Genomic DNA, 13,283 nt, shown 5'->3' on the forward strand with positions numbered 1-13,283 from the left:
TTTTTGGGTCGTTTGATGGCATTGCCAGTTGGGGCTACAGTCTTTTGCTCTAGTTGGAGTTTGATTTACCTGATCCAACACTCGGTGCGTACGAAAACAACGATGATGTCGATTTATACCACACCCGATAACGGCTATTAAATAATGGTTCCATATGTTTTAAACACGTGAGGATAAGATGTTAATGAGGTACATACAACCAAAGAACAATCAATTCAAACCAACAAGAACTTAATCTAGCGGTGAAACACAGCGCCAAAAGGCTCATCTCATCGTATGAGGTGAATTTGCCTAACCGGGCAAGTCATGATGGATCTTCGGCGGCCCTCGGTCTACACGTCAAATTGATGTATCAAAAAGCAGGAGCTATCTTAAGGTTTCTCATATTCTTGGTGTTGCACCAACAATCCCCGAGTGCCCCCCCTGTGCAGGGACAGAAGTTATATGGCGTGCCAGGTTGTCAGCCAATTGTCCCATCCAGCGACATCATATCAGCCTAGTCTCCCCCGTCCGCCTGTGCAGGAGTTTTGTTGCTGAACAACCCTTTGTCGGTGACTGCAGTTAATTCATCCGAATAGTAAGCATGCATTTCCTGAGATGGAACAACATAATGCTTGGTAGGTGGTACGAATCTGCACGTGGCCAACTTTGTGATCTCTGTCTAGCACTTGCCGGTATACATCTTGTCATCACTTACTCCGTTGTTGTGACGTGATTATATATAATCCTAGCATCACAGTATGCGGCTAGCACATCTTACGACCTTGTTTCCAGTCTAGAGTACGGTGTACAGAGACATTTCAACGATTGCTAAGGCGTTGGATACTAGGCCAACATGCATGCGATTATTTGCAGAATTTTGACTATTTCATGTGGCGAGGTAAGGGATACAAAATGTTCCCCTCCTGAATACTGAATATGTCGGTGCATCAATGCCTGAATTCAAAATCATATCCCGCGCTGGTTGACCATACATGCATGTACCATGCACTTACTATTATACCAGACAAAAGACTAATTCGATATGGATGCTTTACTGTCTTCATCTTGTGGCTGGGGCCTGATCAAAAGGCCCAGCCTTGAAGTTCTCATGCAATGTCTGCAGCCCAATGCTGATTGCAAATAGACTGCTATACAGAATATGATAATCAAAGAAGAATATTATGTCATTAGCTCACTATTAAAGTACATGTCATCAAAAGATAATCCACACAAAGAAAAGAAAACACATTGTCCCAAAACAAACATGATGTGTTTCAAGGAAAAGAGAAAAAGAAAAAAAGAACACCCTCCCAACAATCCGACTTGCGTGTTGTCAAATCATCATTTCGATAAAAATTGATCGATCAGGAAACGAATCCTTTATCCTTCGAACGCAACGTCGAGTCTTACTCAACCCTAATTTTCTTAAGTTTCGGGGCTGGCTCCTTGGGAACCACAACGGAGAGAATTCCATTTCTGAGGCTGGCCTTGACCAAATCCTGATCTATTCTTGTTGGGAAAGCAAAGGTTCGATGGAATTCGCCAATTGAACGCTCCGAGACCCAATATTTGTACGCGGGGCTAGAAGTCTTAGCGACCGGCTTATTAGACGACTCGACTGGAGTACTCGCAGGCGTGGTAGTGACTGATTCGTCAGCATCCTCGACAGTGGGTTGGTGAGGCTTTGTACGAGGCGCATCATCGAATGTCTCTTCGCTTTGCTTATCGATCACGTCTGAGTTTGTGTTACCGTAGTTTCTTTCCGCGCGACCCTTGATGACAAGTGTACTAGGGTCGGTGAACTCGATTTCGATATCATTTTGATCGACACCAGGGAGTTCACCATCGAGGTGATACTCATGGTCTAGTTCTCGAACATCGAATTTTGGGACGAAAGAGCGGACAGCGCGGAGTTGGCTCTTAGGGCAAGTAGAACGGTGGGCATCATAGTCATCCAACAGGTGGAATAGAGGGGTGAAATCGCCACCAAGGCGAGGTAAAAAAGCCATATTTCGATTTATCCTAGAAAGGATCGGATAGATGAAAAGGTTGGAAAGAGGTTAGGCGATCTTGGTAATTTTGATAAAGATATGTTATTATCATAGATTGGTATGTGAGTTGATTTAGCATAAAGTAGAAACGTGCTGGAATTCAGCAATTTATATTCAACAAGATCTATTTTAGAAGACACTGGTATCTCCATTTGTCAACACGGTTCTATAAGCAACCGACTGCTCTGTCACCTACCAGATGTTTGGAGATGTTTGGGGATCTTTGGAGATGACTCTAGGGCTTTCGATGCTCCAGATAAGATAAGACGGAGAGCACGAGATTCCGCAGGAAACTTCCACAACCTTCAAGATTGGAGTCACGTGATTATGACGCATGAATCATCGGGGATCTTCCTGAGTGGTGGGTTTTCTAGCACATTTGTTTGGCCTTCTTCATGTGACGGTAAGTAGAATCGCAGTTCTCATGGTTATTTTTTTAAATAGATGCGCGACCCAAGTTCCAACACTATTAGTGAATGTTGCGGATTCTGGGCGAGGAGTACATTTCAAGCTGTCGGTAACCTTTGCGCAACAGATATTCTATCGCGTTGAAATCTTTTTTGCTGACAGTAAGGGACTTTTGGAACTCGGCCCTGTCGAGTCCATTAATTTAGTACAGCGGCCAAGGATAGCTTGCTCCCATGGTGGGGACAAACCTGGCATAGGTTTTGAAGTTATCTCTAGTTTCCTAAATTTCCAAGCAGGTATTAGCAAGCCTTCACCGCGCTGAGAAGTTTGTGTTGGGAAGAGGGGTCACCATTGGCTTTCTCCGAGTTTCCCGTAAGCATTTCCGGTAGAGAGACAAGACCTCCCTTTGAAGGCCTGACAGCCGGGCCATCGGTGCCTGTCTGCGGTGCAGATTGAATGTCAACCTGAAAAGAATATGTTTATCTCCCCCGTGGGTAGAAAAGTCGACGTCAGACGTGGTAGGAGTGGTATGTCGTCGGTAGCCCAGCTCCTTGGCTTTTTCTTCTCGGAATGCTCTGGAGTTTTTTTGAGCTCCGCCTTCCGCCGGTCTGGGGGAGGGTCGTCTTCCGGCCGAGTGGATGAACCGAGGAGCTTCATCTCCCCGAGTCATCGGGGAACGAAAGATGAGTAGTAAATCATTATAAATTATCTGCCTGTCTACACTTGCCCTCAGGTCATATTGCATTTTTCATCGTTATTATTGATCACCGTGGGTATTTTCCAAGATAAGCATGGCTACATTTTCCGTAAGTTTTCTTCCTGGTTTGACTGGACAAAACTATATATTCCTACCTAAACCACTGGTTCTGTTATATTCCATACAACCCTTCTCTCCTCACCCCCTTTCCTGTTCAAACAGAAAATCTAGCCCTTGATTTCAATTGCCTTATTAGTACTCTAATACATCCCATTACTGAAACCCACCACTGCCTTTGAAGCGACTCGTCCGTTTCCTTGCCAAAGATGGCCAAATCTACTACGGTGATGCCATCCTCCCTGCCGGGGTCAGCGACATTTCCAAAACTACCAAGGCCCTGGTGATTCAGGGAGATATATTTGGCCAGCATCAAGTCACAGACCGGGTTGCTGAGGTGAAGATGCTTCTTGCGCCTTTGGCGAGAGAAGATATTGGGACCGTCCGCGGCTTAGGATTAAACTATGAACAACATGCGAAAGAATCCAACCTTCCAACGCCAAAGTACCCAGTGCTTTTTTACAAACCCATCACGTCTATCTCGGGACCTACTGACGACATTCCCGTTCCCCCCGTGGCCCAAGAAAGCGAGGGGCTGGATTACGAGTGTGAGCTGGTTATAGTAATCGGCAAGGAAGCAAGAGATGTCCCGGAAACCCGGGCTCTGGATTACGTGCTTGGGTATGCAGTAGGTGATGATGTATCTCACCGGGATTGGCAGATCAAGCGTGGTGGGGGGCAATGGGGTCTGGGAAAGAGTTTCGATGGTTGGGCACCTTTCGGACCCGGTATCGTGTCATCAAAATTGATTTCTGAGCCGAATGCTTTGGAAATCTCGACAAGACTGAATGGCAAGACTGTTCAGTCTTCTTCCACAAAGGACATGATCTTTGGTGTCGCCAAAACGGTGGCGTTTCTGTCCCAGGGAACCACCTTGTTGCCCGGCGACTTGATCTTCACTGGAACGTAGGTTTATAACCCCTCTCGCGCGGGCGCCGTCAACTCAGACAGAATTCAACAAGCTGACACATACTGTAGTCCCCAAGGCGTTGGTATGGGCCGAAAGCCTGCGCTTTGGCTCAAGGATGGTGACTTGATTGAGGTTTCTCTTGAGGGCGTGGGATCGTGTGCCAACAGGGTTGTATTTGACAAGTCATCTTCCAAGCTCTAGAGATAGAAAGAGCCGATGGACTCAACTTACCCATTCGCCATTAGTCCAAAATTCTGTTATGCAAATACCACTTGTTTGTGTAGAAACACCACTGGGTGCTCTGTTGTACTTCAGGGCAATGGTTCATATTAATTCTGGGCTCGTAACATCTTTCCTATCAATCAAATTCTTGCATATTATCGAATGAACAAAAAAAGGCCTAGTTGACCTGAGCTCCGTATCCCCTGATGGCTTCAGCGAATGCCCAGCTTTGAGCTTCAATCTGCTCGTTCTCCTTCAACTCGACACCTTCTTTAGTGATCACCGCTATCGAATACTTGTCGAGACTCCGAGCGTCTCTATACCACAAAACTTTAAGACATTCTTTAAGAGCAGCAACTGCTTGGTCTTTGTTGATTTCCTCGATAGGCTTCTCTTCAGGGAACAGTCGACGGAGAATTGGAACAGCAAGGTGGGCACCGAAGCCAGTGGCCAGATGCGGTGCCGAGAAAGTTGTTCCAAGAAGGTCTGCAGAGCTCAAGAAAGGCTTCTCATCTCCATCAAACCCCGCAACAAGAATGTGGTTCCAAAGCGGATTGAACTCAGAACGGCGCTTGTAGAAAACCTTGGATAAGTAGGTGTGGAGGTTCTTTGCGTTGAGCATGTTCCCGTGGGTCGAGTAATTTTCTCTGATATCCATGGATTCCAACAGTCGGTCAATGTACTGCATATCAGACACATCGCCACCAAACCCGATCACCGCGGCATCACCAAAAACGCGGAGCCGTTTAACGTCGGTAAAGCGAGAAAGCGATCCATATGAGGCTACCAAAAGATCATCCACGTGTCAGAATATTAAGCTTCCAAAAGCTGGACGGCGAAGCAAGATATCAAACATACCCAGGTTATCAGCCGCAATCGCGACTCCTCCGTTGAACTTTACCGCTATGACAGACGTTCCGGTCACAGCAGGTGACTGAGTGTGAGTTTTAGGACCAGAGGTCTGAAGATATGCCGGGTTATAAGGGCCGTAGATATCGTCCCTGGGCTTGAAGCATGTTAGATGACCAACGAGGCCTAGGGTTATGGTGGGTGCCTTACACGTCCCCAAAGTTCAGGGAAGTGGTTCATTATCAAGGTATGGCTAGTGAGAATGTACCGAAGAGTGGAACACTGAGGGAAAAAAGTCGACACAGAGAAAAGGAGACACAATGAGAATATAGATTTCAATGATAAAAAGGTGGAAGGTATGTAGGTTGTGATGATGCGGACACAGCTCCAACTAGTGTACCTTGGGCAGTAGAGCTGACAGAGCTCTTGTTACGTTAGCAATGGTATCTGGCGGCGAAGTCCCGCGCCTATGGAACCTATACACGCGTCTAGCGCGGAGACCCCAATTAACTATATAGGTAGGTATGACATAACTATTGGGTTTCAATACAATAAATCATTATTAACCTTTATCATTATATGTGTTAAATTGCATATATTCCCCTGAACCTAAAATGGTATTATCTGACTAGCATTTCTCACTAACTGTAACCCAAAATTTGACACCATAATATCTTATCACAACATGTTTAGCCGCCCTGGATCATCTAATTGCAATATTCTTTGAGCGAGGTAAATCAGAATGGAATGAAAGGGAATAAAGGGGGCGCTCGATAAAAAAGATCTCGCCGACTCTATCAACTTTGTACTTCGGACAGCATATATGCAGTAAGTACCCAAGGGCAAGCTGGTTCCCTCTAGGGGGGCTTGAACTTTGCATGGACTTTACAGTAAATTCTATCACTTCAACTTTGATTGGGCCTGCCAGCTGTGCTAGTAACAAACTCAATCGAGCCTCTGTGACCTGCAAGCCGTTTATCTTCTGTTTGTTGACGGATTTCTTGTTGTGACTTCAAAAGTGCTTCCTTGAACCCCCATTGCGGTAAATTAGCAGTATCCCATACACCAATGGGAAGTGATGTATGGTATTGTGCTTGACCATCAATCCCAGCATGATCCATCAGCTTTTTTAGCAGACTGGGATTTTTAAGGGAGGTTGATCCAGCCAACTTTTCGTTAAAATGGATACCTTGCTTCTTTAATGATAGGAAATGTGTGAATTTCGCATTCGCCATGGGCTCGGGAGAACCAGGCGGCGACGGCGGTATGTCCAAATTCGGCACCGGAGGAAGTGTTAAATCATGTATAAGTGTCCGAGATGCTAAAAACGGAGAGGACTGCCCGGTTGGTGAGGGATCAGCTGATGGCTGCGCCATTTGGATGTCTGAAGGCCCTAGAACAGGCCCAGCGGGTTCGGCATTGGAAGTCGTTTTTTGGGAAATTTTGTTTTGATGTGTCCCTGCTTGAACTGATTTGAACATGAGAAACGGATCAACTAAGCCATGTGAGATCATAAAGACTTACTGTAATTATCCTTGGCCTGCAAAATTTCAACTGGCTGCTCTTTCTTCTTGTGCTGGAAGATGGTTCAGCTGACTATCGTACAATAAGAACTTGGCAAAAAAAAAGTACCTCTGGAACCAGTAAAGAGGTGGGAGGTCCTGCCTCATCTTCACTGCTACTTTCATATGCTCCAAGACCAAGCATAGTTCACAATGCCAAAGAGTACCATGTAACTGGTTCACACTGGTATATGGACTTGTGATAGGTACGTACACCTGTGAGGATAGCCCTAGATTTTATTCAGGTGCTCCTGGCTATCATTAAGTCAGCCCATATACAATGAAAAAGGTTAAACCCGAAAACAATAACTACCTTGTTTAGGATATGAATTCTGAATGCCAAATTATGGGGTTAGTATTAATATATTTTACTTGTCGAACATACAAGTTAACAGCCACAACCTTGAAATTGTGGCGGGAGCTGCAGGACAGATTATATAAGCAGAAGGCAGCTGGATCGCGTCAGAGCAGGTACCTCATCAAGGACCTAAACTTCACGATATCTCTCCACAAGAAGAACTTACACAATCCCGAAGAACACACTAATTCTTAGCGCTCAAAAATATCTCAACTTTGAATAAATTTAGCATATCTCCAAGTCAGAATTTCTCGCAGAAAATGACGTCGCTGATGGGCCAGCCTCACGCTGAGGCCGTTGGATATTCCTTCTCTCAGCCAACTGGTGCTGCAGTCAAAGAACATTCATTTTACCCGTAAGTGCAAGCATTCTTGGGAAGCTCTCTACGTTGTTTAGTATTATAACTAATATTCAACCACCAGATACACCGACAATGGAGGCTCAACTCTGGGCGTTACAGGCTCCGACTTCGCAATCCTCGCTGGCGATACTCGTTCTGTGGCGGGCTACAATATCAACTCTCGCTACGTTCCAAAAGTCTTCAAGATTGGAGGGGTTGATGAGACGGGTGATGGTGCCCATATTCTGCTGTCTGTTGTCGGATACGCTGCAGACGGCCAAGCACTTAAAGAACGACTAGATGCAGTGGTAAAGATGTACAAATACCAGCATGGAAAACCCATGTCTGTCACGGCATGTGCACAGCGACTGTCTACGATACTTTACCAAAAACGGTTTTTTCCCTACTATGTGACTGCCATTCTAGCAGGTTTGGATAGCGAAGGCAAAGGAGCGCTATACAGTTACGATCCGGTCGGCTCATATGAAAGAGAGCAATGCAGAGCAGCTGGCTCTGCAGCGAGCCTGATCATGCCATTCCTTGACAACCAAGTCAACTTCAAAAACCAGTACATCCCTGGGAGTGGTGAAGGACATGCCCTTGAACCAAAGAAGGCGGAGCCTTTGCCAAGGGAAACGGTCGAGCAACTCGTGCGAGATGCATTCACCAGTGCCGTGGAAAGACACATTGAAGTTGGTGATGGCTTGCAGATGATGGTCATTACCAAGAGTGGGATAGAGGATATCTACATTCCCTTGAAGAAGGACTAAAGCGAGAGCAAGCGAGAGGGCAGTGCTAGTGGCCATAAATTTGATTTAATGCATGCCTTAGGAATCGTGACAAGACTGTACTGAAAATCTATTCGTCTTTGATCATCATATCAATAATATTTTACTCAACCCGTATCACCCAAAACCTTAACGCCAGTATTATGCTGCAAATACAACAAAACATCCGAATCCTGAGGTATCAAAATCGCTCTTTCATACGAGATGCCACCGTGCGCAGGTTACCATAAACCTTGCCCTGTTATGAATTAGCATATATTCGTGATATAATGGAGGACCCATGACTTACCGGAGGACTACCCAGGATTAAACTCACGATAGCCTCGCGGGCAATGTGGATATTCTTAAAACCGCCGAGAATATGGATTTTCTGGTCCGCAAGAACAACTCTAGTCCGACTTGCATTCTCGATTGCGAATTTGGTTTTTCCGTCCTTCCCTGCAATTCGCCCGATTGCGCGACCAAGGTGCTCGCCGTTGAGCGTCTTCACGTCTTTGATCTCAAAACTAGATATATACAAATCATCCAGCCGGAGGAGTGCAATGGCATCATCGCAATCAAAGCCAAGTGTGAAAGCCTTGACAAAATCTTCGCCCTTCTGCAGAGCTCCGGTATCCGTGGTGAATTTCGATGTACGTAGTTCGACAGCTCGGTTTTTGACATTCATTCGCACTTGTAACTTCAGATGCTCAACGAGAGGAGGGTAAATCTTGGGCCAATTTGCCTTAAGCGGGGTCATGCGATGCGGCGGGACTGGCACTTTTCGCGTCTCAACTCGGTAGACAACGTTGATATCTTTAGCTGGTGTAAAGACTGGGCGACCCTCTTCATCGATGCGCATCTCGTCGTCTTGAGCGGATTGCACGGGTGCTAAATCTGAAGCATTCCCCTCTGTCGAAGCCTGAGCATCGATCAACACTTCATCGTCTTGGTCTACGGACCGTTAGTCAAGGTCATTACTCCTGAAGAAAAAAAAAAAAAAAAAAAAGGAATAGAACGAACTGGATGTGGGGACTGCAGCTACGGGCACCTGTGCTGCTGTTATTTCATCTGGCTGTTTGAGGAGTGCCGTGGGGGCAGGCATTTTCCGTATATTTTCAATAGAGAAAGGAAGAGAGGGAAAGAATAATGACCCAACAATATATGAATACGGGTGGCTGAAATGAAATCAGTTATCGCAAATTTTATCAGTTGAAGGTGGGAAAAATGTGGGTGTGGAATTATCAAATTTTGTTGCAAACGGGACAAACAACCCTCCGGTCGCCGACAGGCGGAATCATGATTTCATGGAAATTTATTCTACTTCCAGCAGCCAAACGCTTCGTCATTGTTTGCTTGGAGCTCACACGCCTCTTGATCTAACATAGAAGTGGAGTTTCCCATACACATGTTTTTGGAACCTTCATAGTTCAACACTTTTTCAACATGGTCTTGTGAAACATTCCGTTTTTCATTTGGCTATTTGAATAGGTTTCCCATGATGTGACGGCAATCATGCCTGGCAATCTCGGACGCAAGCTGTACACCAACTTTTGGGAAACGGCAAATCCACTATTTGGACGGGGAATGAGAACGAATCGAATACCATTATTTTATGATACAGCAAACTCATACAATTTCTGCGATTTCATTTTCAAAAGGCCCACGAGAAGATTTCCATCCTTGCCTCGTCGAAAATCAACTCAGATCACTAAAAGGTTCGCCTCTGGAAGTTTTCTTGTACTCGGAATATCTCCCAGTTCGACTGCGGTAGAAACTGGAACAACATGCGCTATCGGTCCCGAGAAGATTCTATCCAATAGGAGTTATAATGTCGATAGAAGGCTTTTTACACGGAATGTATGGAAGCGAAGCTTACATACGACCAAGGAGGACCGGCCACATAATGAGATACCTAAAGAGTCCCTAAAAGCTGATAACGGCACCACTGCATCCCAGAGCTCAGAGAAATTAGGAAACAACACGCAACCACAAGATCCCAGTACAGAGAAGGCGGTACGCGAAGAGAACCAGTCTGGTGCTTTTAATCGCCACTTAATCGATCGTTTGCCGCATATGTCACAGTTCCATCGGCCCACAAAAGAAGAGTTGTTGGCTGCAGCAACTGGCTTTTGGTCTCGGCTTAAAGTACGGTTCAAATGGTTCTCAATCCGAAGCGTAAGGCCATTTACTCTGGATGAGATAAGTGCACTCTTTTCTTGGGTTCTTCTGGGACACGTAATATGGGTTGTCTTGGGAACCACGACTTTCTTTTCTTTACTAATACTTGCTATCAATACTGTTTTCGCCCAAGGTATGATGAAACAACCGCGAATTATAACAAGTTCATTGGATCACTAATGTTTTTTTTTTATAGAAACCTTGGCCGGATGGGTGGGCAATTACCTGACCAAGTCCTCTGGTGTAAAAGTTGTTTTTGAATCTGCAATTGTGCCCAAGTGGAAAGGCGGAGTCATCACCTTTAAGAATGTCTTTGTCTCAAGGCGACCCGGTCAGGGGACAGGACATGTGAGCAAAGGCTCCTCGAAGACCGCTGCAGCTGCAGCTGCAGCTGCAGCCCTCAAAGACCAAACGGGTTTGGATTTATCAGATCAGCGACAGGTTTCCGAGGAGGAGGACACAAACTATACGCAATTTGACGTGTCAATTGATACTGTTAACGTTACATTATCATTTACAAAGTGGATCAACGGCAAAGGGCTCCTCCGTGATGTTGAAGTCCAAGGAATACGCGGAGTTGTTGATCGCAGGCATGTTTACTGGTCTGATGATGATTTGGATCCCAAATCATACCGCCATGAACACAGTCCTGGGGACTTTGAAATTGACTCATTCAAGATGCACGATTTACTTGTCACAGTTTACCAGCCTGATAACTTCAGGCCGTTTCCCGTTAGCATATTTTCTTGCGATCTTCCCCAGCTCCGTAAACAGTGGTTGTTTTACGACTTTCTTTCGGCAAACATGATGTCTGGATCTTATGACAATTCTTTGTTCACAATCCATCCACGCCAATCTCATGGCTTTACTACCGCTCAACTGGGCAATGAAACGGAGGACGGCAGTCCTAACCCTTGGAAAAAGCATAGCAGGATACGGATTGATGGGCTCAATATTGATCATCTCAATCGCGGAGTCCAAGGTCCTTTTGGGTGGATACACGAAGGAACCGTCGATATCGTTGCCGATATGATGTTTCCAAGTGATAACGATGAAAGTTTAGCAAAAGTGATGGCCGATTTCTACGATCGACTGGAAATTACTGTCACGTCGAATCAAACTCCCGGGCCTTTGTCTTACCATCCAAGTCGACCAGAGGAGGCAGGCTCAACAAACCGGTTCCTTGTAACAGATCTCCGTCTCCATCTCAACAATGTGAGGGCTGTTGTGCCCCTTTTTACCCGAGATCTTTCATACATAAACAACGCACTTATACGGCCCATTGTCGCATACATAAATTCCAAGCGCACATTCATTCCTGTTAATTGTCGCCTCGTTAAACGCGTCGAGGACTTTGATGGCAGCTGGACGGTCTTTGATAGCGGCTTAATGGATGACCTTTCAGCCGCGGTAAGCATCCTTATACTCTTGAGTTATTGAGTGTTTGCTAATGCATTTGTAGGTGTATGATGCATTTGCGCGGGATGTCGTTGATGACCAGGCGCGCAAACGGCGCTTCAAAAAGGTTGGCTTCTGGTCACTCCAGCTGGCTGCTCAGGCCATTTTCATGGGAATGGCTGGAAACATAGCATAATCTTGTACTTTTATGCAAGTCTCTGACGTTATACTTGAATTTTTTTTTTTAAGGGGGAGGGCGTTAATGCATAGGGTAAAAGGCGTTTTAGAGGTCGAATCGGCCCCCCTCCTTATCAAGAAAAGACAAGAAACCATCAGGAGAGAACCATGAGTGCATTCCCGTCTCTTGTGTTGGTTTCCGCCTTTGGTAAACTCTCCCACCGATCTCCTCCCATCTCATCTCTTTTCTGCAACTTTTATATGTCTAGGTGTTGGAGGATGATATTTGGGCTCAAAGACCCCTGTCAGCATCACAGATGTATAGTATATAGTGTACTAAATGATAAGCAAATGTCAATTTAACTTTTTTGGCAGGTGGGCGTCTTCGAAACAACTCCTTATGGGATTGGGATCTGTACGGAGTACACACCAATGATGCATCTTGAAAGGGATGCCTAGTGTTTATTCCCAGACCCACAGCAGCAGAGAGTCATGACTCATGTATAATGTATGTACGTACTACATAGGTACAATGCGTGCATGTACAACATAACTGCTAGTTGCAGTTGATGAGAAACTATCCTAATAATATAGCTGGCATTCAGCACCTGCCAGCTCCAGCTCCAAAAAATGCAGTAATAATAATAATAATAATAATAATAATAATAATAATAATAGTAAATGAAAGAAAAGCAAACATGCAACCTCCATTAGATAGCATCTTGACTTATTTTTGCCTGTTCCAGTGCCCGGTTTCTTTGTCTAACTTTGTTATTCTAATCAACAGAATAACAATACCTTACCCACCCCCCCTTTTTTTTTTGCTGCTGCAAATTCAAAGAAACCAGGAAACCAACCTCCTTTTCTGTTTCTCCCTCTCTCTCTCTCTCTCTCCCCCCCCCCCCCCCCCCCCCCCCCAACACTTCTGTGTCGTCAGTTGTGTTGGTCATGGGGATTCAAATGAATACATAATTATTTACTCCGTATATAACCACTCTGCAATATTATTCTGTTTAATTTCCCCCCCGATATTATTACTGTACATATCCTCTGCCTCGACCCCCTGAGCTTTCGGCGCTTAAACCCGCCCAAAGTTGCCGCGTTTCCCTAGTACTGTCGAGCCCCGTCTGTGCCCTATCACTGGCTCGCGTCTTTCCATCCCATGCTGATCGAGCTTCGACTCCTGAACGAGCCATGCCGGTTCGGCGACAGGTGAGCTACGACCACCACTACGACAACCACCAACAGCAGCCGCTACCAATTT

General features: G+C 45.5%; 7 protein-coding genes across 7 annotated transcripts; 3 read left to right on the top strand and 4 right to left on the bottom strand.

Annotated features, from left to right (window-relative positions):
* Nucleotides 1-1,275: 1,275 nt before the first annotated feature.
* On the bottom strand, nt 1,276-2,164 carry ASPWEDRAFT_130791 (Hsp20/alpha crystallin family protein). Its single transcript, XM_040829269.1, has one exon. It carries the CDS (start codon nt 1,989-1,991, stop codon nt 1,389-1,391), a length of 603 nt encoding a protein of 200 aa, XP_040690438.1. The 5' UTR covers nt 1,992-2,164; the 3' UTR covers nt 1,276-1,388.
* Nucleotides 2,165-2,502: 338 nt separating this feature from the next.
* Nucleotides 2,503-2,871, bottom strand: ASPWEDRAFT_107976 (succinate dehydrogenase assembly factor 1; the record flags this gene model as incomplete). The annotated part of the gene is made up of 3 exons (XM_040827931.1): nt 2,503-2,626; nt 2,690-2,721; nt 2,791-2,871. The coding sequence occupies 3 exons, from the start codon at nt 2,869-2,871 to the stop codon at nt 2,503-2,505; spliced, it is 237 nt and encodes a 78-aa protein (XP_040690439.1).
* Nucleotides 2,872-3,232: 361 nt separating this feature from the next.
* On the top strand, nt 3,233-4,366 carry ASPWEDRAFT_170275 (fumarylacetoacetate hydrolase family protein; the record flags this gene model as incomplete). Its single annotated transcript, XM_040830589.1, has 3 exons — nt 3,233-3,247; nt 3,440-4,161; nt 4,234-4,366. 3 exons carry the CDS (start codon nt 3,233-3,235, stop codon nt 4,364-4,366), a joined length of 870 nt encoding a protein of 289 aa, XP_040690440.1.
* A 199-nt stretch (nt 4,367-4,565) lies between these two features.
* pre4 (proteasome core particle subunit beta 7) lies at nt 4,566-6,943 on the bottom strand (the record flags this gene model as incomplete). The annotated part of the gene is made up of 5 exons (XM_040830590.1): nt 4,566-5,170; nt 5,246-5,388; nt 6,182-6,704; nt 6,761-6,812; nt 6,869-6,943. 5 exons carry the CDS (start codon nt 6,941-6,943, stop codon nt 4,566-4,568), a joined length of 1,398 nt encoding a protein of 465 aa, XP_040690441.1.
* Nucleotides 6,944-7,416: 473 nt separating this feature from the next.
* prs3 (proteasome core particle subunit beta 6) lies at nt 7,417-8,266 on the top strand (the record flags this gene model as incomplete). Its single annotated transcript, XM_040827972.1, has 2 exons — nt 7,417-7,511; nt 7,579-8,266. 2 exons carry the CDS (start codon nt 7,417-7,419, stop codon nt 8,264-8,266), a joined length of 783 nt encoding a protein of 260 aa, XP_040690442.1.
* A 199-nt stretch (nt 8,267-8,465) lies between these two features.
* ASPWEDRAFT_109300 (pre-rRNA-processing protein PNO1) lies at nt 8,466-9,368 on the bottom strand (the record flags this gene model as incomplete). The annotated part of the gene is made up of 3 exons (XM_040828073.1): nt 8,466-8,522; nt 8,574-9,217; nt 9,287-9,368. The coding sequence occupies 3 exons, from the start codon at nt 9,366-9,368 to the stop codon at nt 8,466-8,468; spliced, it is 783 nt and encodes a 260-aa protein (XP_040690443.1).
* A 410-nt stretch (nt 9,369-9,778) lies between these two features.
* Nucleotides 9,779-12,038, top strand: ASPWEDRAFT_170279 (mitochondrial distribution and morphology protein; the record flags this gene model as incomplete). Its single annotated transcript, XM_040830591.1, has 3 exons — nt 9,779-10,577; nt 10,641-11,854; nt 11,907-12,038. 3 exons carry the CDS (start codon nt 9,779-9,781, stop codon nt 12,036-12,038), a joined length of 2,145 nt encoding a protein of 714 aa, XP_040690444.1.
* Between the last annotated feature and the right edge of the window lie 1,245 nt (nt 12,039-13,283).

Source organism: Aspergillus wentii, assembly GCF_001890725.1.
Source record: "Aspergillus wentii DTO 134E9 unplaced genomic scaffold ASPWEscaffold_3, whole genome shotgun sequence".
NCBI classification, from domain to species: domain Eukaryota; kingdom Fungi; phylum Ascomycota; class Eurotiomycetes; order Eurotiales; family Aspergillaceae; genus Aspergillus; species Aspergillus wentii.